This window comes from Coregonus lavaretus (genome assembly GCF_964263955.1).
Source record: "Coregonus lavaretus genome assembly, chromosome: 4".
Lineage (NCBI taxonomy): Eukaryota > Metazoa > Chordata > Actinopteri > Salmoniformes > Salmonidae > Coregonus > Coregonus lavaretus.
In genome coordinates, this window is record NC_139991.1 from 13,180,137 (window position 1) to 13,203,985 (window position 23,849).

The 23,849-nt window shown below is 41.4% G+C and overlaps 2 protein-coding genes across 2 annotated transcripts; both read right to left on the minus strand.

Moving 5' to 3' along the window:
- Window positions 1-460: 460 nt before the first annotated feature.
- Window positions 461-3,222, minus strand: LOC311127152 (zinc finger protein SNAI2-like; the record flags this gene model as incomplete). The annotated part of the gene is made up of 3 exons (XM_084158928.1): window positions 461-1,531; window positions 1,666-2,277; window positions 3,135-3,222. The coding sequence occupies 3 exons, from the start codon at window positions 3,220-3,222 to the stop codon at window positions 1,350-1,352; spliced, it is 882 nt and encodes a 293-aa protein (XP_084015054.1). The 3' UTR covers window positions 461-1,349.
- A 1,345-nt stretch (window positions 3,223-4,567) lies between these two features.
- On the minus strand, window positions 4,568-23,560 carry LOC311127151 (B-cadherin-like). The gene is made up of 17 exons (XM_084158927.1): window positions 23,444-23,560; window positions 22,840-23,123; window positions 22,240-22,354; window positions 13,340-13,587; window positions 12,034-12,174; window positions 11,774-11,929; window positions 11,537-11,681; window positions 11,259-11,431; window positions 11,023-11,151; window positions 10,732-10,917; window positions 8,600-8,844; window positions 8,365-8,507; window positions 8,034-8,258; window positions 7,719-7,937; window positions 7,459-7,589; window positions 5,548-5,688; window positions 4,568-5,367 (listed from the first exon to the last, which is right to left on the minus strand). The coding sequence occupies exons 2-17, from the start codon at window positions 22,888-22,890 to the stop codon at window positions 5,161-5,163; spliced, it is 2,655 nt and encodes an 884-aa protein (XP_084015053.1). The 5' UTR covers window positions 22,891-23,123; window positions 23,444-23,560; the 3' UTR covers window positions 4,568-5,160.
- Between the last annotated feature and the right edge of the window lie 289 nt (window positions 23,561-23,849).

The following is a 23,849-nucleotide window of genomic DNA, read 5'->3' on the forward strand; positions in this document are numbered from 1 at the left end:
CCTAAATTCAAATAACCAACTCATCATTTGGATTACATCATGATTTAGATTACGACTCTTTGCCTGCCTGGACTTACCTTTTGCCTGCTCCTTGTTATGTAATAAACTCTGAGACTCTTACTATCCACCTCCTTTGTCTGCATCTGGGTCTTAGCCTGAGTCCTGATACCAAGCTGCTCCAACCTGTGCAAGTTTGGAGTGCCTTGGGACATGCCTGACATGTTTTGGATTCTGCTGGAGAAAAGCAGCGTTTCTCCCGGCCGGCAGTGACTGGCAATGTGTTTGGGGAGGTCTCTCCACTCAGCTGCTCCACTTGTGCTGAGCAACTGGAAAGAGTCGACCCAGCCCCCCTGTCTCCCCTCCCGCAAGGCCTGGCATGGCGCCACAGCGGCATGCAGCTGGCCTCCCTCCACCTGCCAATAAACAGGTATATTTAATAAGAATTTACCATCCACCATTAAAAATGGTAAACATCACGGTTTTATTTACACTCTTAAAATATCCACCTTCACCAGCTGCCACCTCCAAAAATACATTAATTAACTGAGGGGGGGAGATTTAATGCTCCAGTCTCAGAACCCCTAAGAGATCCTGCCTGGGGATAGGGGTGTCACAAGAACACTTCCAGAATGTCACCCACACTGTTTTCTGTTTATCCTAATCGCTTTATTCTCCAGTTTCCTGTGCGCCCATGATGATATTTACAGTATGCCAGTGATCTCACAATGCCAATAAATGGTCGTAAAGTAGGAAAGGGCCGGGTCACTGATAGGAAAGCGCTAACATTTAGTTCTAATACTCTACTTGTGTACTCTTCAGCAGTCACTCCGTCTTTGTTTTGATTTTAGAAAAGTGGGTTTTTTCAATATTTCTTGACTTAGACTAGGGCTTGTGCTTTCCTCTCAGTGGTTCATGTCTCCCATGATGATGCATGTTTTCATATTTAGGCATAATACAAGGCAATTGTACAAAAATAGGTATTGTTTTAAACAAAGTCCATACAAAATTGTATACTCCAGCTATACATATCCACAAAAGGCACAGGTAATCATCAATAACACAATCAAAAACGTCAAGGCTTTTAAAGTATTTTTGGCAGCATCCAATAACTTTTCTCATTTTTTCTTGATGTCAAACTACTTCATATATCAAATATTTGACATAAAGTCTTTGGACAGTCCATTGAGCTTATTTCATGAGCCTGAAATGTCAGAGACCACAAACATTCAGAAGTCAGAGCTCTGTGTCATTAATAGTAGTTTATCTCCAGTGCTTTGTGAGGGTATTAGTAGAACCAGACATAGTCTAGACAACAGGCACAGAGTGGGCAGCACAGGCAGTAAACGGCATCAGGACAGTGGGCAGCAGCCAGCCTCCTCATGCTTGGAGAGCAGAGATATCCTGGAGAAGGTTTTGGAGCAGGTCTTGCACTGGTATTTCTTGATGTCAGAGTGTGTCTGTAGGTGTGCTCGGAGGTTGGAGCGGTCAGCAAACGCCCGGCTGCAGTGTGGGCAGGAGAAGGGCTTCTCACCTGAAAAAAGGAATTGATCAACTCAGAGCCCTAGTGGGTAACTGAATACGGGACGATGTGAAGTCAAGCTCAATTCATGAAACTGGTGAATAAAGGTAAAAACTGTTGCCGGCTGTACATTACTCCGGCCGTACCTGTATGTGTGCGAATGTGTCCCTGGAGCAGCCAAGGCCTGGAGAAGGCCTTCCCACAGAGCTTGCAGACGCACGGCAGAGTGTGTGTTCGGATGTGCATCTTCAGAGCTCCCAGGCTCACGTACTCCTTGTCACAGTACTTGCAGCTGAAGTACTTGTGACACTGCCACTCACAGTGCAACTGCCTGTGCTTGGCCAGCCCAGAGAAGGTGAAGTAGGCTTTGTGGCAGTCGAAGCATTCAAAGCGCTCCTGACTAACACCAGAGTGGACAAGGCCCAGGAGGGGATTAGGCATGCTGCCCCTCTCCTGCAGGTGTCTGAAGTCCTGTGAGGGCAGGAAGGTCTGGGGTTCCATGGTTCCCAGGGGCTCAAGACCGGAGTGTGAGTCTCTTAGTGGATTGTTGTGAGACACTGACAGGGGGTAGGTGATTTGTTGTGTTGAGCTATGCAGGGACAAGCTTGTGTCCCTTAAAGACAGCCTGTCTACCTGTGGAGAATGCATGGAGGCTGGTGTGGGGATGAGACTTGGTCCTGGCAGCCAACCCTCCAGGGGCTGAGGACTGCTGGGGATGTAACATGGTACCTCAGGCTGGACCAGGCTGGTGTGGAGAGCTGTAATGACACAAACACCATTTTATGTTAAAACTGTTTTACAAGTACACTCAAATGTTTTAATCATGCTCTATGATAACAATTAGGTAGGATTCAGTAATACGTTAAAACATATAGTTAAACATTTTACATTCATTTACAATATTAGGAGCAGTCTCAAAGTAACAGAGTTCCAAAGTTCCAATGCATTCACATAGCATAGCCAACAGGAACTATTCTATTTTCCTTTTAAAAAACTCATCTGATTTCAGTCACATTCATTTTCTTTTCCACTTCTATAACGGTAATCTTGACAGTTCAATACAGGAGGGTGGGAGGTGAGCTTGCTTTAAAGGGTGAATTGCAACAAAAACATAGACTTAAGGCAAATTTCAGGGTGAAAGGAGCCTCGGAGGGCACTACATTAGCCTCTTGAACGCGCTTAATAGGACCCTTCAGATCCCAGAAGGAGGGACTAACAATAAGCTCTTCTTTTGTGTGACAGATTTTGCACCTGCTAAACTACAAATCCGCATTTGTTGTATCCTATTCCAAGGTATCATTTCAATCCATCATTATTTACTTTCCTATAACTAACATAATTTTAGACTATGCTGTAATCATATTGTTTGAGTTATAGGCCTAGTGTGTTCAATTACTCAAGAGAAAAATAAAATTCATTTATAAAAATGGGCTATGAATGGAATAAAATAAATAATGATAAGTTCATTATTTTTTTCAGAAAGAATTCAAGTTCTAGCCAACAGACAAAATAGCAAAGGAATTCACATTGGTATTTTTTTTATAGAACTAGATGAGAATATACAACCCAACGATATAAACTTATAATGTAAGTACATTTTAAAAGTTAACTGTACCGTCTGCTTTTGAATCCAAAATTCCATAGTTTGGCTTCTTATTAGTGAGATGTTTCTTCACCAGAAAGGACCTTGGCATCTTTATCATAAAGCTCTGAGTTATAATGTAACAAGTGAGCGCTCGTTGATTATGATGACCTGTTGAATAAATAGCTGTTACTTGGAGGCTGTCTGTTGCCTTGCATTCTTCAGTGGAGTAGAGAGAGTCAGGTGCAGTGGTCACTGCGAATTAGCATACACACCCTGTCGGACCAATTAGAATGAAAGGACAAGTGCACGGGGGCGGGACCTCTGCGTCGATCAGCATACCCCAACAAAACAGGTGCATCGCAATAAACCGTAGTCAATACACAGTAGTCTGCAAGCTCGTAGACAGGCGATCTGAATTTGCCCTGCTTACCGGTTTTTCTTTATTCTACAAACTCTCTCACTATCACATGGTATAGCAAAAAATGCCAAATAAATGTGCTTTTTTTTGGTTGAACTAGCCTACAAAACCTTTCTACACGTTCATAAAAAAATGTGCTCAAGGTCCAGACCTATGATTCGGCCAACGAACGGTGTTTATTTGAATGAATGCACTTTTTTTCTATCCTATGCTTACTTGTATAGAAAGATAGATTTGAAGTGTTTCGTGAGAGGTTCCTCGTCTATTACTCTCAGTTTCTTTCCATGTCTCATTTGAACGCTTTGGAAACAAAGCGCATTCCCGGACCGGTCATTTTCCATTCCATGAAGTCCGTCCTATTGGAGGCAGCCGAACTAGCGGTCAAGGAGGAGAGGTCAGCGGCGTGGAGGACTAAAAGCAACCGTAACTGCTTTTTTTTCATGATGGTGTGAAAGTACCACTTCCTTGAACAGTTCACGGTGTAGAAAAATAAATAAAAATATACTGACCTTAACCACCTACTCCGCACTTCTAAAGTGTAAGACAAAACAAATGTGTATTTATATTACACTTTAAAACTGAGCATTGTGCCTTGAATCACATGCAGGAGTCTAAATGTCTAAGGTAGCCTATAATGGTTCGAGCCCTGCTGATTGGCTGATAGCCGTGGTATATCAGTCCATATACCATGGGTATGACAAAATATGTATTTTTACTGCTCTAATTATGTTTGTAACCAGTTTATAATAGCAGTAAGGCACCTCAGGGGTTTTTGGTATATGGCCAATATACCACGGCGAAGGGCTGTGTCCAGGCACTCCGTGTTGCATCGTCCATAAGAACAGCCCTTAGCCTAGGTATATTGGCCATATACCACACCCCCTCAGGCCTTATTGCTAAAATATAACTTGTACAATCTGTTCTGTGGGACAAGGAAATGGCATCATTCATCGACCCAGACCTGTTTTATTCAATCGTCGCCATCTAGTGCCTCAGCTGTGAATGATTTATTTTGCTAAAAAAATAAAATAAACAACGACTGACATGTTGTAATTTATTTAATAAAACTATTCACATGTCCATCATTGTACCAAAGGGATATCCTCTATAAAAAAAAAAAAGAATTCACAAGTGTGCTTCTTCAGAAGCAAAAAGAAAAAAACATAATGTGATTAAAAAGAAAAGGAATAAAACGACCAAACTTAGACGTTAAATCAAACATTTTAAAAAGCATTTATTGAGCTTGATAATTAATCTCTGGATCGTCTTTATAGAAAAAAAAAACAGAACTTTATGATGCCAACATAGAAGCAAAAACCAGCAAACAAAGCAAATTCAATTCAAGTACAATCTGGGGTTGTTAAGAGTCCATTAGAAAGCACTGCTGAACTGTGTAAAATCCATGTCAACATCCTGCTAGTGCAGAGCCAAGAGTGTGCCACCCTCCCCATGCTGAAGACAAGAATTGAACAAATTTTTCTAAAAATGGTCCCATGTCTGCACAAATCGAATTGCCAAACTGTAGATGTGCCCTAAACACATAAAAGGGGAAATAAAGAAGGTGTCTTCAGTCTACAGACTCAAGTGCAGAGAACCGGATGCTTGCCAAGCAGAAAGGTTTAGTGGCTGACTGACTTCTCAATCCTCTCCTCCTCCATACATGTCAGACAGCTTCTTGAAGCGTGGGCCCCACTCTTGAAGGAGGTCGTAGTCCTGGTCGTCTCCTGAGCTGGAGGAGTTGAGGGAGCTGAGGGAGCCGGCCTCAGAGCCACCTCCTTCATAGTCAAACACCAGGAGGGAGTCGTAGGGAGGAGCAGTGGGGTCATTGTCAGCTGCCTTCAGGTTCTGGTGAACAGAAAGATTACATTTTAGCACCTTGGTGAATATACATTTTAAACAAGCATAAACTACATTTATCCATGTCAAATCCAGTTATTTCAATGACAAATCATCTTCAGAAGACCTAGATATGATCTTAACTGTGCATTCTACTCACAGTATAAATCAGTTCAAGACTTTACTCACATCATCAATGAAGTTGCCAATGTCGGCTGGGTTGGCGGGTCGTGGGCGATACTCTGGCCGGGCCATGGTTGGAGCGATGTCATTACGGAAAACATCAGGACGGTTATCCAGACCTCTGTGCAGAACGCTCAAGTCGAAATCCTGAAAGTGGAAAGATGTACAGTCACGTATTATATTGAAAGATTAAAAGAAACAGAACCATAGACTTTAGAAACATTGAGTGAGATGTTATTGCAAACCATTGCATATCCCAATACAGTGAGGGAAAAAAGTATTTGATCCTCTGCTGATTTTGTACGTTTGCCCACTGACAAAGAAATGATCAGTCTATAATTTTAATGGTAGGTTTATTTGAACAGTGAGAGACATAATAACAAAAAAAATCCTGAAAATGCATGTAAAAAAATGTTATAAATTGATTTGCATTTTAATGAGTGAAATAAGAATTTGACCCCCTCTCAATCAGAAAGATTTCTGGCTCCCAGGTGTCTTTTATACAGGTAACGAGCTGAGATTAGGAGCACACTCTTAAAGGGAGTGCTCCTAATCTCAGCTTGTTACCTGTATCAAAGACACCTGTCCACAGAAGCAATCAATCAGACTCCAAACTCTCCACCATGGCCAAGACCATAGAGCTCTCCAAGGATGTCAGGGACAAGATTGTAGACCTACACAAGGCTGGAATGGGCTACAAGACCATCACCAAGCAGCTTAGTGAGAAGGTGACAACAGTTGGTGTGATTATTCGCAAATGGAAGAAACAGAAAATTACTGTCAATCTCCTTCAGCCTGGGGCTCCATGCAAGATCTCACGTCGTGGAGTTGCAATGATCATGAGAACGGTGAGGAATCAGCCCAGAACTACACGGGAGGATCTTGTCAATGATCTCAAGGCAGCTGGGACCATAGTCACCAAGAAAACAATTGGTAACACACTACGCTGTGAAGGACTGAAATCCTGCAGCGCCCGCAAGGTCCCCCTGCTCAAGAAAGCACATATACAGGCCCGTCTGAAGTTTGCCAATGACCATCTGAATGATTCAGAGGAGAACTGGGTGAAAGTGTTGTGGTCAGATGAGACCAAAATGGAGCTCTTTGGCATCAACTCAACTCGCCGTGTTTGGAGGAGGAGGAATGCTGCCTATGACCCCAAGAACACCCTCCCCCCCGTCAAACATGTAGGTGGAAACATTATGCTTTGGGGGTGTTTTTCTGCTAAGGGGACAGGACAACTTCACCGCATCAACGGGACGATGGACGGGGCCATGTACCGTCAAATCTTGGGTGAGAACCGCCTTCCCTCAGCCAGGGCATTGAAAATGGGTCGTGGATAGGTATTCCAGCATGACAATGACCCAAAACACACGACCAAGGCAGTGGCTCAAGAAGAAGCACATTAAGGTCCTGAAGTGGCCTAGCCAGTCTCCAGACCTTAATCCCATAGAACATCTGTGGAGGGAGCTGAAGGTTCGAGTTGCCAAACGTCAGGCTCGAAACCTTAATGACTTTGACAAGAACTGCAAAGAGGAGTGGGACAAAATCCCTCCTGAGATGTGTGCAAACCTGGTGGCCAACTACAAGAAACGTCTGACCTCTGATTGCCAACAAGGGTTTTGCCACCAAGTACTAAGTCATGTTTTGCAGAGGGGTCAAATACTTATTTCCCTCATTAAAATGCAAATCAATTTATAACATTTTTGACATGCGTTTTTCTGGATTTTTTGTTGTTATTCTGTCTCACTGTTCAAATAAACCTACCATTAAAATTATTGACTGATCATATCTTTGTCAGTGGGCAAACGTACAACATCAGCAGGGGATCAAATACTTTTTTCCCTCACTGTAATACATTGACCCTTGGGAGAGCCTAGTGGGCTTGTTCTGAGCTAGTGTGGTGTGCTCTCCCCTCACCTGGTCATCCTCGCCACCTCCCTCCTCGTCGTAGTAGTAGATGTTGTCCCTGACATCGTCCTCCTGCAGCAGAGGCTCCTTCTTCTCACCACCTCTCTTCCTCAGGAACATGAGCAGCAGAAGAGACAACACTGTGGAGCACAACAAACAGGGCCTTAACACACTAGCACTTCATTGTGTATTAACAATTACACATGTAGGCGTCGAGGACAGCATTGACCAAACACTTTAGTAACGGGTTTAACAAATTAACAACTTACATAGGAGTAGTAAGACGGCTCCTAGAATTCCCAGAATGCTAGAGAGGCCGAAGCCTGCTACAGCTTTATCGATGCACTGGACATCAGCTCCTTTGCAGTCACACACTGAGGCCTGGATGGTGCTGTCCTGGTGCAGGCCCTGGTTGTCAGACACTCTCAGGACAACTGTGTAATCTCCACTGTCCAACATAGTCTTCAGTGTCAGGATAATACCAGTCTCTGAAATGGAAAACAGGTAACATTTAACATCAAACAAAGCAATTGTTTTAAAAAGGGGGGATAGTACTGTAGTTCTGGAAAAAAATCAATGCATACTTGTGTCATTCATTCTGGCAGTCCAGTTAGAATTGGACGACCCCTGAAGCTGTACGGTGTATGGAGCAGTGAAGCCCGCGCCATCTTTATCAGTGACTGACAGCAGCTGTGGGGAGGACTCCTTGTTGCAGACCCTAATCACCCTCTCGTCAATGGTTGGAGCATTGTCATTCACATCCTCCAGCTCTATGATAAGGGTGCCAGTGCCAGTTGCCGGGACTTCATCTGCAAATTAGAGCAATGTCACTCAAAAGGTGAAGTTCAGGGTGTGGTCATCTTCTAAACTTGAAATATTAACAGTTAACATTAGAGAAAGGGAAAATTGAAATACCGTTGTCAATGCCCAGAACAATAACAGAGTATTTGTTGTCTTGGACAAAAGGGGATTCTCTGTCCATGAGGCTCTTGACTTTGATCAGCCCAGTGTCTTTGTTGATACTGAGCCATCCAGCAAGATCATTGCGTATCTTGTATCTGTTGAGTAAATGTAATGTAAAAAAAAAAAAAATCCCCTCTTCAAATCTTACAAAACATATAAGAAAATGTAAATGAAGTTATAATCTTACGTGACTTTCTGATTCCTTGCAGTGTCTGGGTCTGTGGCTGTGTATGGAACCAGGTTACTGTCAACAGGGAGCTCCTCAGGTGTTCTGATAATCTTCTCCACTGGGGTGAAGACTGGAGCTTCATTTACATCTTCCACATTCACTATAACAGTAGCAGTGGAGGTTGGCATGCTGACGGCGAATGGGACTTCATTCTCCACAGTGACCAGAAGAGTGTACTTGTTATTCTTCTCAAAGTCAAGGGGCTGTATTGAAAGAACAGAATAGCCCATCAGCATAGGAATCCTTCAGACATTATAGAATCAGGATATTGGTGTTTATATCTACAAGCACACACTCCCCTATATATTTATTTGGACAGTGTAGCCAAAACTTTTAATTTGGCTCTATACTCTAGCATTTTTGATTTGAGATCAAATGTTTCATATGAAGCGACAGTACATACTGTAACTTGTTATTTGAGGGTCTTTTCATAAATATCAGTTTTACCATTTATAAATTGTAAGCATTTTATGTATCTAGTCCCCCCATTTGAAGGTGTCATAGATATTGACAAATTCACAGTGTATTAAAGTAGTCAAACGTGTAGAATTATTTGGTTCTATAATCCTAGCACACAATGACTACATCAAGCATGCGACTACAAACTTGCTAGATGGATTTTCAGTTTGTTTTGGTTTAGTTTCTGATTATTTTGTGCCCAATAGAAATGAATGGTAAATAATAATCACTTTTATTGACAATAAGAATATGTTTCTGAACAATTTTACTTCAATGTGGATGCTACCATGTTGACGGATAATCCTGAATGAATCGTGAATAATGATGAGTGAGAAAGTTGGAGGCATAAAGATCATACCCCCAAAACATGCTATCCTTTCACCATCACCAATAACAGGGGAGGTTATACTATTTTTTGGAGTGTATGATATTTTTCCCACGAACTCTCACTCATCGTGGTTCAAGATGTATTCATGATTATCCACAATGGTAACATCCACATTAATGTAGAAGAGTTTAGAAACATTCTATTCTCATTTACAAAAATAAAAAAAGTCCAAATGACAATACATTACTTACCATTCATTTCTACTGACTACTTTCTGTGTTTGCAAACATTGACGCACAAGGGCGATGCGCGCAAATTGGTGGCAGAAGGGGGAGTTCTTACAGAACGCCATAAAAAAAAGCCTCTATTTACATGTTGCTTACGAGTGCATTTCACACTACTTTTGGATTATAATTGGATTTTAAGACTCGTATGAATGTCCTGCTTAATATGTTTGTGTCATTATCGCAAATCAACTGCATTATACTTTTAAAAAATGCTTCAACTTCGAAAAGTAAAATGGCTCTGTCTAGCTTTTGCTACAGCCTATATCAATGAGCATTAGCATTCTAGCTAACAATTGCTGCATCCAAAATAGGTATTTTGCAAAGACCATCAACAAATATAACCCTAGCGACTGTTCGAGCAAAACATAAATTGTAAGCATGAGAACCCCAAAAAGTTATTTTGTTTAGAAGTAATAAAAACTGAAATCTAGGCTGTGTTGAATGGGCGCAGATGGCGATGGCTTTCTTACTGCTGCCAAGAGTCGCGCTCAACTGTGCATGACGTTAGTGTGTCGTGTACTGGAAAAGGGTCTATTGGGCACAACAATCAGAAACAACGAAAACAAAGTAGTTAAAGTTGATGTAGTCATTGCGTGCTAGGAATATGGGACCAAAATACTAAACTTTTGACTACTTTAATACACCATTAGTGAATTTATCCAAATACTCACGGCACCTTCAAAATGGGGGGACTAGATACATAAAGTACTTTCATTTCTAAACGTTAAAACAAATGTATGAAAATACCCTCAAATAAAAAAGGTGACATTATGTAATGTCGCCTCATAAAAAACATTGGATCTCAAATTTAAAAAATGCTAGAAAACAGAGCCAAATGAAAACGTTTTAGCGTCACTGTCCAAATAAATACCAAGGGCAGTACAAGTTGCTTCCTCCAGGAAATCATTCCAGAGGAGCAGCTAAAACGCTACATTGACAGGTTGCTTTTGCTACGCCCCCAGAGTAGCAGCTAAAACGCTACATTGACAGGTTGCTTTTGCAGGATTTCAACATACCTTGGCTGTCGTAATGATGCCCTCCAGCTTGCTAGGGCCTGTGCTCACACTGAAAAGGCCTTGAGGGTCCCCGTCAACTATTTTGTAGGTGGTGGCCCAGGCAGAGGAGTGAGGCTCATCTCCATCAGTCACTGGCATTTTCACCACCAAGGCATCCACTTTATTCTCTGGGACTGACACGGTGTACTGCAAAGGAGAGAAGCATGATTATAAAGCAACAAAGGGCAATTTCATTATGTGTTACAACAGTGGTAAGGCTTCAATTTGAAATGTCTTCAGAAATGTGCTTACCAAAGGCGTCACAAACTGTGGCGCGTTGTCATTGCTGTCCGTCACTGTAATGATGGCTTTGCTTAAGCTGGTAAGGCCATTTCCTTCCATATCGGCGGCTTGGATTTCCAAAGTATATTTGGGAATTTTCTGAAACAAGTAGTAGTAAATTAAGTCAGGGTCACAAATGTAACGCAAGTAGAATGTACACAACAAATAAATGATCGACAAGACTATTGATTAGAAAAGAGACCAACCTCTCTGTCCAACCCAGGTGTGTTAACCCGAATCCATCCGGTCACAGGGTTGATGACAAACATGTTGGGGCTTGGTAGTTGAGGGTCCTGTGTGATAATGGTGTATCTGACATCAGAATTGGCAGAGCCCTTCTCATCAGCATCAGTGGCCGTTACCTGCATGACCTCGTCATCTGAACAGTGAAATAAATTGAAGCAAAATCGTTCTAGCATACATTTCCTTAAAGAATATCACATTATTAATTATTGTAAATACGGAGCGTGTGTGAACAACATACCTGGTTTTGATGCCTCAGGAACTGTTCCCGTAAATGGATCTTGGGTAAATACAGGTTTGTTGTCATTCATATCGATGACTTTCACAATGATCTCCATGGGCTCCTCAGCTTTACCTGAACCCACTGCAACAGCATGGGCTTGGAGCTAGAGAGAGAAGTAACAGCAAATAGTTTAAAACGACATATACATCAGTTTAATTAAGTTAAGGGAAGAAAATTAGGATACACAAACCGTACAGTGTATTGGTCTTGTTTCTCCCTGTCCAAAGGCTGGGTCACATAGAGAACCCCAGAGTTTTTGTCCACAGTGAAGAGTCCCACAGGAGGTTGGTCTGCCCCAGTGCCAGTGATGCTGTACTGGATCTTCACCTCTTTATCATTGCTGGACCTGATCTGGTTTACAAAGATAATAATATTCATGTCAATGAAGAAATGTCCAACACTGACACTGATATTAGAGTAATGGAAAAACTATCCTTAACCTACAAGACACTTACCTGCACCATATTCTTGGGGAAGGGGCCTCGGTCATTCTCTGGGAAGTTGATGGGAGGAATGACCCAGTCCCTCTTCCTTCTTTTCAGACCTCCTGAAGACTTGGGGAAGTTCAGAACTGGTAGAGACAGACTTGCTCCAGGCTGTGGAATTCAAACAAAAACCATGAAATATCAAGTCTATGGTTTTACCAAAAAAATAAAATAATAATAATAAATATACACACACACAACCGTTCAGAAGTTTGGGGTCACTTAGAAATTCTTGTTTTTGAAATTAAAGCAAAAAAAAGTGTCTATTAAAATATCAAATTCATCAGAAATACAGTGTAGACATTGTTAATGTTGTAAATGGCTATTGTAACTGGAAACGGCAGATTTTTTATGGAATATCTACATAGGCATAGAGGCCATTATCAGCAACCATCAGTCCTGTGTTCCAATGGCACGTTGTGTTTCCTAATCCAAGTTTAACATTTTAAAAGGCTAATTGATCATTAGAAAACCCTTTTGCAATTACGTTAGCACAGCTGAAAACTTGTGCTGATTAAAGAAGCAATAAAACTGGCCTTCTTGAGACTAGTTGAGTATCTGGAGCATCAGCAATTGTGGGTTCGATTACAGGATCAAAATGGCCAGAAACAAATAACTTTCTTCTGAAACTCGTCAGTCAATAATAGACTGACGGGTTTCAGAAGAAAGTTTTTTGTTTCTGGCCATTCTGAGCCTGTAATGAAACCCACAATCGCTGATGCTCCAGATACTCAACTAGTTTCAAGGCGGCTAGTTTTATTGCTTCTTTAAAAATCAGCACAACAGTTTTCAACTGTGCTAACAATTTCAAAAGGGTTTTCTAATGATCAATTAACCTTTTAAAAATGAGTAACTTGGATTAGCAAACACAACGTGCCATTGGAACACAGGACTGATTGTTGCTGATAATGGCCTCTGTATGCCTATGTAGATATTCCATTAAAAAATCAGCCATTTCCAGCTACAATAGCCATTTACAACATTAACAATGTCTACACTGTATTTCTGATCAATTTGATATTTTAATGGACAAACATTTTTTGCTTTTCTTTCAAAAACAAGGAAATGTCTAAGTGACCCCAAACTTCTGAACGGTAATGTATGTATGTATGCATGTATGTATTCATTTTACAAAAACTGCCATCAAACATCAAAAATCAGTTTCAATGACAATGTTTCCAGCTACACAAGTAATTGAAACACCTCCAGAGAGATGCAGTTGCCCATCTATCCACTAGAGGACAGCATAGTCTCATCAATTTGACCAGTCGTATACCTGGGGCTGGGTTGTCATCTCATGGTGATGGTGATTGTGGTGGTGGCCGTGTCTGGCCTCATGCAGCACTCTGACTGGAACCGTGATCTTCTTGCCCTGGGAGTAGGTAGAGACATCGAACTCCTCTTGTCCATTATGCAGAGTCACCCCCCTCTTCAGTTTCAGCGTCCCGTCGCCATCTACTTTGAAGCGTGAATCCTCGGAGTGAAAGAGAAAGCTGGTGCGGCTGGTGCAGTCATCAAAAACCACTGCAAGGTCATAAAGAGGAAGGTGGTCAGAGGATTTCCTTTTAAAAACAATATCACAACCATAATACGTATGTAGGCCTAAAAAAGTAACCATTGAAAGCACTTCAAACACAGGAGCAGATTTAAAGCACTGTCGCTTTAATTTCAAATTCATAAACACAAGAGCCCTATTCCATCAGTGCTTACTTGTGAGAAACTGATAAGAACCACCACACTCAGTAAATGTGTAAATGGAATACTGGTCATAGTAACAAAGCAGCAAATGGCCTTCTAAAAAACCTAGGCCTAATCGCCTCATGATCGCAGTTCTGATCTGCTGCAAAGACATTATGCAGGGCTTATTATTTTCACAAATGTAAAAATCCCCAACATGTCCGACTTGCAAACATAGTATTTTGACCCACATCCTCATCTAACTAACAACACTACATGTATAACTAGTACTGTGCAACTTAGAACAATATACAATGTACCAGGTGGAGATTAAGCTGTCATGGTATACAAGTAGTCTGCCAGAATCATCCTGTGTGGACAGAGAGAGAAAGAGCAGAGTTGACTTGCCCAGCCCTGGGTTAAGACTCAAGGACAGGCAGGCAGCAACCTCTGGTTTCACATTACTACTCTAAACATCCTGAGGCATAGGCCTAGCTCTACAAAGAGGTCTGAATCACTCAGGTATTAGTGTCTCATGAAGCCCCTATTATGTTAACAGAAGAAATTGATTGAGTATATACACACAAAATAAATACATTATGACCTACAGTTGTGTTTTTCCCCCTCACATCTTTCTGTAGTTCTTTCATTTAGGCGTAGACTGCCCATGAACAGTTGCTGTTTAGAAACCCTAAACCATTTTCCAGCTTAATGAACTGGCTAAATATTATGCAGAAATTCTGTAATGACACACAAAACGAGAAATGTGTGGTTGAGAAAGATATGGAAGTGTGGTTTTCATTAGTAAAACTGAATTGGATGTATGCCACAGTACCTACTTCTGCTTTCTGCTCATTCTATTGATAGTTAGGTACTAGAGAATCAGGTAGGTAAAAGGTACAGCGACTACCACTATAGGCAAGATGGCGGTCGTCACCAATGTTTTCAATAAATTAAAGAACGCTGTAGGTGGTAAAGCTCAAATCCAGAGCAACAAAGAATCAAGTCACCTGTCATTTGTTTTACAACTGGCTGTCTCGTCGTTGTTGGTAAATCAGGCCTAACACTGTTGTGTCGTCTGCAAACTCTATGATTGGGTTTGAGACATGCATGGCCACGCAGTCATGGGTGAACAGGAAGGGGATAAATGGAGATTACCATCCCTCAATGGTCACGTGGTATTTGACTGCGGTCATGCCTCATTACTGCCGGTGGTGCGGTAATCCGGTCACCACAACAGCCCTAGGTATAGCCTAATGATCACAGAAACTTGTTTTCTGAAAATGTATTTGGTACATATTTGGTCTAGCCTATACTCAAATTAAACAAATTCTAGTAAATCGCCTTTGAACGTGGACTATATTATTATGCAAACTGGATGGACTGTTTACCTTATGCTACGCTCCAAACGTTATATCCATGAGTCTGGGAGAGAAGTTATAGGCCTAGGTGATGAATAGCCTAGTAACAGGTCATTTTCATAATTAATAGGATGACATTACCTTTAGCTACAGAATCTCACCACCGTGCGCTTCCATCTCTCCTTGATTTCTTTCGAGCATGCAGAGAGAGGGGTTGTCAACAGTTGAATGAAATATGTTGTTTTCACAAAACATGTTACTATCAATGTTCCCGAACACATTTCACTTGGTATCCCAAATTAAGCACTGGGTAGCTGCATGAGATGGGTTGGAGAGTCCATGGCATAGAGTTTGGGCGGAATATCACCTGTTGCGCAGCAAAAGGCTGCATGCTCCTCAAACAGTGACTGATGCAGAGTGAAGTAAGTGTTCTTATAAGCCCAGACAATTCTATATGAACTCCCATGTGAAAGCAGAGTTTTGATGGCTGCCACTAAAAACAGGAGGATCCCAGCTGCTACTATATTTATTTATCAGCTGCTAATATTAAAGCACATGCACCATTATAAAACTGGAGCAGACTACCTGGCATGAGTGAAAAACGAACTGCGGGAAAGTGGCCACCAGTTGCTATTCAAGTGCATACAGATGACAATTTGATAATGCCATTCTAAATCAAAAAAATTAAATATTAGTAAAGACAAGTTTAAATTGAGAATAGTCTGATTGGTGAAAATCTGATCACTTGAGAGTGTGCAGCCTGAGGCAAGCTTTAGCCTATAGTCACATCTGCGGTCGCTTTAGTCTCCCGAGTGGCGCAGTGGTCTAAGGCACTGCATCGCAGTGCTAGCTGTGCCACTAGAGATCCTGGTTCGAATCCAGGCTCTGTCGTAGCCGGCCGCGACCGGGAGACCCATGGGGCGGCGCACAATTGGCCCAGCGTCGTCCAGGGTAGGGGAGGGAATGGCCGGCAGGGGATGGAGCTCAGTTGGTAGAGCATGGCGTTTGCAACGCCAGGGTTGTGGGTTCGATAAAAATAATGTATGTGCTAACTGTAAGTCGCTCTGGATAAGAGCGTCTGCTAAATGACTAAAATGTAAATGTTTAGAGTTCAGAAATCTGCATTTTCAAAACGTAGACCAACAAAAAAAATCTGTGTTTTAAGCCATTTCACCTGCGTTTTATATTGAAAGTCGTGTTTTTTGCTTAATCAGCGGCGTGCAACTATAGTTTTAATTCATACAAAACAGTGTCACATGACAGATAGCTTCATTTTGATAATGTGACAGAAGTGCAATGCTATTTGGCTAGCAGCCACACAAGTAAATGATCTTACAATGAAAAAGCAAGATGCAAAAACGATGCATGGCCATCATATTTCGAACGTTTATCATAGAAAGAATGTAGCCAGCTACATTTCCTAATGTTTTGCTTGTAGTTAATCTTGCATTTTACCAGACAAAAGTAGGCTACACTGATAAAAGTTCTGGAGAAAAGTAGCTACACATTCGAATGCCTGTTTGTGAATTCTCATCGGAGTGGACAAATGCAAATGAAGCACAAAATTAGTCTGATGCCGAGCAGAAATTACAAGAAGAATTTTAGATCTGCGTTTACAACGCGCAGGAAGATACTTATGCGCTCTTTTTTTTACGCCGTGAAAGAAAATACATAATTCTGTGTTGAGACCCTTGATCATGCAGCCCATATGTGTTTGATTTCTAAGATATTCTAAAAGGTTTGTGTCATTCACAACTAAAGTGACCAAATAACTCAAAAATCTAGCGTATAGGACCCGTTTCAAATTATAACTTTTACGCTCAACATAGTCACTTCATATGCAAACTCGCATATTTGGTACATCTAGTACCAAGTCGGACTGCCCTTTTCTTCCAGAACAGCCTGAATTATTCAGGGCATTCTACAAGGTGTCGGAAACATTCCACAGGGATGTCGGTCCATGCTGACGTGATGGCATCACGCAGGTGCTGCAGATTGGACGGCGGTACATTCATGCCGCAAACAGCCCGTTCCATCTCATCCCAAAAATGCTCTATTGGGTTGAGGTCTAGGGACTGCGCAGGCCACTCAGGTAAACTGAACTCACCGTCATGTTCCAGGTTTGTGGCCCACCTGTTAGCTTGCACGATTCTTGCCATTCTCCTTCGACCTCTCTCATCAAGCTGTTTTCGCCCACAGGACTGCCGCTGACATATTTATTGTTTGTCGCACCATTCTCGGTAAACCGTAGACACCTTTGTGCGTGAAAATACCCAGGAGGGCGGCCACTTCTGAGATACTGGATCCGGCGTACCTGGTACAGATGATCATACCATGCTCAACGTCGCTTAGGTCACTAGTTTTGCCCATTCTAACTTTAAATCGAACAGTAACTGGATGTCCATATGCCTGCTTTATATAGCAAGCCACGGCCACTTGACTGTCTGTAGCAGCAATTAATTATCGTGAACGGGGCGGTGTACCTAAAACTGGCCTGGAGTGTATATTCAGGACACGGGACTTAAGCATATCGTCTCTGCTAAATGAACTAGCCTATAATAGTATGGCGCATAGTCAGATAATATACTGTAGGCCGACTCATTCTGTTCTTCTGAAATACATTTTCTTCATATCATAATGCCTAAATCATGGATTTATTGTGATGTGTATATTAAGTGGATTTACTACACTTTAAAATGTAGATGTTCCAAAGGTGCTAGGGATGTTAATGGTTAACCGTTAGCCACTGGAAATACATTTGACTGGTCATGCTTATCGGTTTATATGGTAATTTGCAAAATTTAGTGGAATTGTACTGAACAAAAATATTAAATGCAACATGTAAAGTGTTGGTCCCATGTTTCATGAGTTGAAATAAAATCTCAGAAATGTTCCATAGACACTTTACATGTTGCATTTAATATTTTTGTTCAGTATAATTCCACTAAATTATGCAAATTACCCTATACACCAATAAGCATGACCAGTCAAATGTATTTCCAGTGGCTAAGCTTTTCTCAAATTTTGTTTACATCCCTGTTAATGAGCATTTCTCCTTTGCCAAGATAATCCATCCACCTGACAGGTGTGGCATATCAGGAAGAGGGTTAACAGCATGATCATTACACAGGTGCACCTTGTGCTGGGTACAATAAAAGGCCACTGAAATGTGCAGTTGTATCACAGCACAATGCCACTGATGTCTCAAGTTGAGGGAGCGTACAATTGGCATGCTGACTTCAGGAATGTCCACCAGAGCTGTTGCCAGACAATTGAATGTTTATTTCTCTATCATAAGCCGCCTCCAATGTCATTTTAGAGAATTTGGCAGAACGTCCAACTGGCCTCACAACCGCAGACCACCACATCTGGCTTCTTCACCTGCTGGATCGTCTGAGTCCAGCCACTCGGACAGCTGATGAAACTGAGTTTGCACAACCGAATAGTTTCTGCACAAACTGTCAGAAACAGTCTCAGGGAAGCGCATCTGCGTGCTCATTGTCCTCACCAGGGTGTTGACCTGACTGCAGTTTGCGTCGTAACCGACTTCAGTGGGCAAATGCTCACCTTCGATGTCCACTAAAACACTGGAAAAGTGTGCTCTTCACAGATTAATCCCGGTTTCAACTGTACCGGGCAGATGGCAGGCAGCGTGTATGGCGTCATGTGGACGAGCAGTTCTGTTCAACGTTGTCAATAGAGTGCCCCATGGCAGCGGTGGAGTTCTGGTATGGGCAGGCATAAGCTACGGACAACGAACACAATTGCATTTTATCAATCGAAATTTGAAGGCACGGAGATACCGTGACGAGATCCTAAGAACAATTGTCGTGCCATTCAACTGCCCCATGTACACAATTCCTGAAAGCTGAAAATGTCCCAGTTCTTCCATGGCCTGCATTCTCAGACACGTCACCCATTGAGCATGTTTGGGATGCTCTGGATCTACGTGTACGACAGCGTGTTCCAGTTCCCACCAATATCCAGCAACTTCGCACAGCCATTGAAGAGGAGTGGGACAACATTCCACAATCAACAGCCGGATCAACTCTATACGAAGGAGATGTGTCGCGCTGCAGGAGGCAAATGGTGGTCACACCACATACGGACTGGTTCTGATCCATGCCCCTATCTTTTGTTTTAAGGTATCTGTGACCAACAGATGCATATCTGTATTCCCAGTCATGTGAAATCCATAGATTAGGGCCTAATGAATTTATTTCAATTGACTGATTTTGTTCAGTGTAAATTGGCGCTGGTGTGTTCTCAGTCAGCATGCATCTTATTTATCACACATGCACAGCATAGAGCCTAGTTTGAGAGGAAATATCACCTGTCAGACAGCAATACAGCTGGATGCTACTGGAGTGAAACATGTGCCCAGTCATTGCACAACAATTCTAAATGCAACCGCGTGTTAAAAAACATGGTTTTGATGGCCTTTCTATTGCCTTCGCCATTCAAGTGCATAGGCAAGGTAGGCAGGCTACCACGGGTCCCCACCACTTTGCAATATGAGCTGGAGGCTGTAGGCCTATGCATTTTGAAAAAATACGTATTATTTTGAAATATGAAGTAAAACTTTCAGGTTATGAGGCATGTCTTACCTTGCTTCAAAGTAGACTAGCCAAAGTCCCACCATGGAAACATGGAAGCAATTATTTTATAAAGACTTCCTCATATGCCATAGAAACCAGCATTTCTCTCCTGTTCTATTGGTTTTTATATCAAGTTTTTGTTGTTGTCGAGAAGCCAAAAAGGCACAATCCTATTCATATTAGTGAACCCATCCTAGTTATTGCATCTTTAGATTCCCCCTTTAAGTTTAACAGAGATGATCATCTCTGTCCCGTATGGAACCGCTCGCTTCAGGTGCGCTGTTTAGAACGAGGTTTCACTGCAAATTGGATTGGACATTTTTTGACATTTACATTGGCTGCTTCATTACAGGAGTTATACGTTCAATAATATAGCATTTTTGCTGTGAGATAAGCTTTCTATTGTTGCATGTTTTACTTAAGCCCGTCATGAAAAATGTCAGTTCCTTGTTTGCATGTATAGTATTTTCTATTGGTTACGTCATTTTACTCTTTGGAACAAATGTATGTTTGTTAACCAGTTAATGAGGGTTGGTTAGTCTGCAGCAAAATTGACCGAAAGTTGCATCCCTAAAAAGGCGTGCATCATCGGCTTGTATGCGTGGAGGCCTGGAGATGCTAAAAAAATGTATGTTAACTACCCATCAATTGCTGTGAGGCCGGCAGTTATTTGCATGAAAATACCCGACTGACAATTTCATGACCACCACAGCCCTAGCTATATCCACATGATATTGCCCAACAATAGCAAGACACTGACGTCAATCTTAGGAGTTAGAAGTGAAACTAGAATGGATTCCTGACCTTGCCACAACATGTAGATGAACGTACCAAACGTTCTGTATCATAAGAGACAAGTGTATATTATAGTGAGAGTCTGTAGATGTCTTCCCGTAATATATCCCAAAGGGAGGAGGAATAGTTGTAAAGCGATGACTAAGACTAACTCCTTATTACTGTAATAAACATGGAATGTGATCATGGGAAATAGGTTGCTACACAAAGGGATTGATTGAGGCAGCATTTCTCATTTACATTTTTGTCATTTAGCAGACGCTCTTATCCAGAGCGACTTACAGTTAGCGAGTACATACATTTTATTTATTTACTTTTTCATACTGGTCCCCCGTGGGAAACGAACCCACAAACCTGGCATTGCAAACGCCATGCTCTACCAACTGAGCTACACGGGACTGTATTGATACGCATTATTCATTTGTAATATGCTGTCAGTTGACGTGAATGACAATCAATGTCAGAAGTCACTGAGAGGAATCTAGGCCTGCATAATGGTTGTTCCAGGAAGTCTAACCAGTTTTACTCTACTGATCAGATCACAGAGCTTGTGCTACACGCCCAGTGAAACTACCAGAGATTTAGAATGTGTCACCGATGAGCTCAAGCAGTCTAGTCAACCTCTTTACAAAAGACAAAACAGCCTTCAATTAGGTCACAACTTGATAAAAGCATAATTAAAAGCCATAGCAATACAAATCAGCATACTAAATTGGTCACAAAATTGTGAGTGACACTTTGATTTCTTAGCAAAGTATAGGTGTGAAAAATGCTGGACAGACAAAACACCACAAACCTATTGTAAACAAACTAAGACTGAGTAAACAGGGGAAGGCCAGTGCCATGCCATATTTACCAAATAATGTACAGGGTCATCTTGCCAGCTGCACCTCTACAAACAGTTACAAAGGCCTATCAAAAGGGAGTTACTGGAGGTTCCAGAGACATGAGTCAATTCTTTACTTAGAAACAAAGCAACACTTGAGTGTGAAAACTAGCCAGCCTTGTGTTTCATCATCTGTTGTGCCGTTAAACAACGGCTGACAACCTTGGACACACCAAATGGAACATAAATTGCTGTCAGCAAGTTCACTCATTTTATAGCTCTAAATTAATTTTGTGAATCACAGTGTAAGTTCATAGAGAAGCCAAAGACACAAGGCCCACAATCATAGCAAGACCTGAAAGTATCTCAAAACTATGTGTGCGCAATGGTTTGCCTGTACAATGTACAGAGCTCTGCACAGTTTGATTAGGAATCACGAAGGCTGTCTGGGGAGAGGGAAAACAATCTTTAAACACAAAATACTTTCAATTGAACCACTTTTCTGACAAATTGAACGAAAATAAATAGTATAAATGTGTATTGAAATATTCAAAGCAGAACACTGTCTGCTATGAATGAAACTAAAATGTAATCTGAAGTGATGACACATAAAAAAAAAAATCTTAGGTTTTATGCAGCGTTCAAAACAACTGGGGCTCCGAAATGTACGAGATCAAAACATGACGTCCGTGATCTTCTGGTCGAAAAGTCGGAGCTCTTGAAAGAGGCCCGAATTCTCGATTTGAAATGTTGATTGGGATTACATTTCAAATAGATTTTTCCCAGTCGAAGCTCGTTTTTCCCCCGAGTTTTGAACGCACTGAAGTCGATGATTTCCGAGTTGTTTTGAACTCGGCGTTCGCATATGACTGGCCAAAAATGTATGACAGCGAGGAAGCTACCACTAGTTAGTTCTTACCTTTTCCTAGTCTCCGGCCACTTTGTAAGTGATTTCTTTCCACTTTGAAAATGTACATTTCTGAATTGAAACCTGGTAGACATTTTGACTCCTCCGACGCCCCTGGCTTGAAAGCCTTACAAAAGGAAAAAAGAAAATAAAGGTCAGTTGTATTATTTATAATCAACTGCACAAGGTTACAAAATAAATATAACAATTATACTATCATAATTACCACTCACTACTATTGTTGATCTTCTACAAATACCACAGCACCCTATTGCGAAATGTGGCATGTTTATGAATAAAAGCTCATAATAATAATAAAAAATATCCGGATGCGTAAAAAAAAAAAAAAAAAGATTCCGGGTACGTTAACCTGGTAATTAAACAAATAACCGACCAACGCAGCGTTGACTAAAACAAATGTACCCGAAAAATAATGAAAAGTTAAATCATAAACGAGTTTTTAAATAAGGGCTGTAGCTTAACCAGTATATGTGTGTTAGAGAGATCTCCAAGCACAGATACTGGTTCAGACTGTAGCCATCGTATTCCCAGGTAAATGGCGTAGCCTACATTGCGTGTTACTTTTAGAGTAGAAACAAAAAAAAATCTTACCTGGAGAAATAATATTAATACGCCCAACTCCACGAACCAAAAGGCCCCCATTTGTTTTGAATAATTTCTGGATAGTAATTCCACCAACAGTAAAAAGTGATCTGTTTACGCGTAGAGGGAAACGTCTCTCTTGTTCAAATGTGTGCTTTCTGGGTTCTCGGTTAAATCAGAGAAATTAGCTTCAGCAGGTAGTTTCTGGGGAGTGACGTATGCAAGCAGGTGACCTCGCCCATCCGCTCGCTCCGAGTATGGGCATGGAGGAGAACGTCTCTTTATACCCGCACCTATGAAACACAGGTAAATTGTCAGAAACCCACAGCAGGGTCCTGTGTGCGAAATTATTACACGAGAATGTGAGAATTCCGATCGAGAGGAGAAGCACTGATGAGGAAGAGTGGGTTCATGATCAAACACGGATGTCAGTCATTCCATTTCATGTTCAAAGTAGTTTCAAACAAAACACAGTCAGCAACACTAACAATAATGTCACAGACTGGAGCAGTCTATCTTTGTCAAAATCTATAATTTGTCAAAATAAGCTTTACATTTTAACAAATGACTGATAAATACATATATTTTAATCATGGTAAAAAAAAACATTTACCATTACTCCATTTAGACTAGTCAAAATAAATTCTGTAGATATTCTTCACCATACATTTCCTCAGCTTGTAGTAAAGTCTGTGTGTCAATGTGAGAGACCCTGTACTATCCTACCACTACCACTTCTCTCAAAGGAACCATTCATTTATCTAGTTTGACCACAGACTGCATGATCCTAAAGCCTGTCCAGTTGGGGAATGAGACTGGGACACTTTATTAAAAACAACCCAATTTCATAAAACTATTATAGTCCTTGAATACTATTTATGTTGATCTCACTTTTACTCCTCAACGCTCATACTGCTGTAGTTTACATGGCTTCCCTACACAAGTGAGCGAAACATAAGCATAATGAGTAGCCTAAACATCTCCAGTCAGCATAACATATCAGTACTAAAATGATGTAT

Bases quoted from the DNA above. Each gene is read 5' to 3' on its own strand.
- LOC311127151 (XM_084158927.1), bottom strand. From the start codon at position 22,890: ATGGGGGCCTTTTGGTTCGTGGAGTTGGGCGTATTAATATTATTTCTC. The intron at 22,355-22,839 runs GTAAGATTTTTT...TCCTTTTGTAAG, and splicing joins TATTAATATTATTTCTCCAG to GCTTTCAAGCCAGGGGCGTC. The intron at 5,689-7,458 runs GTGAGGGGAGAG...TTCCACTTTCAG, and splicing joins GAGGTGGCGAGGATGACCAG to GATTTCGACTTGAGCGTTCT.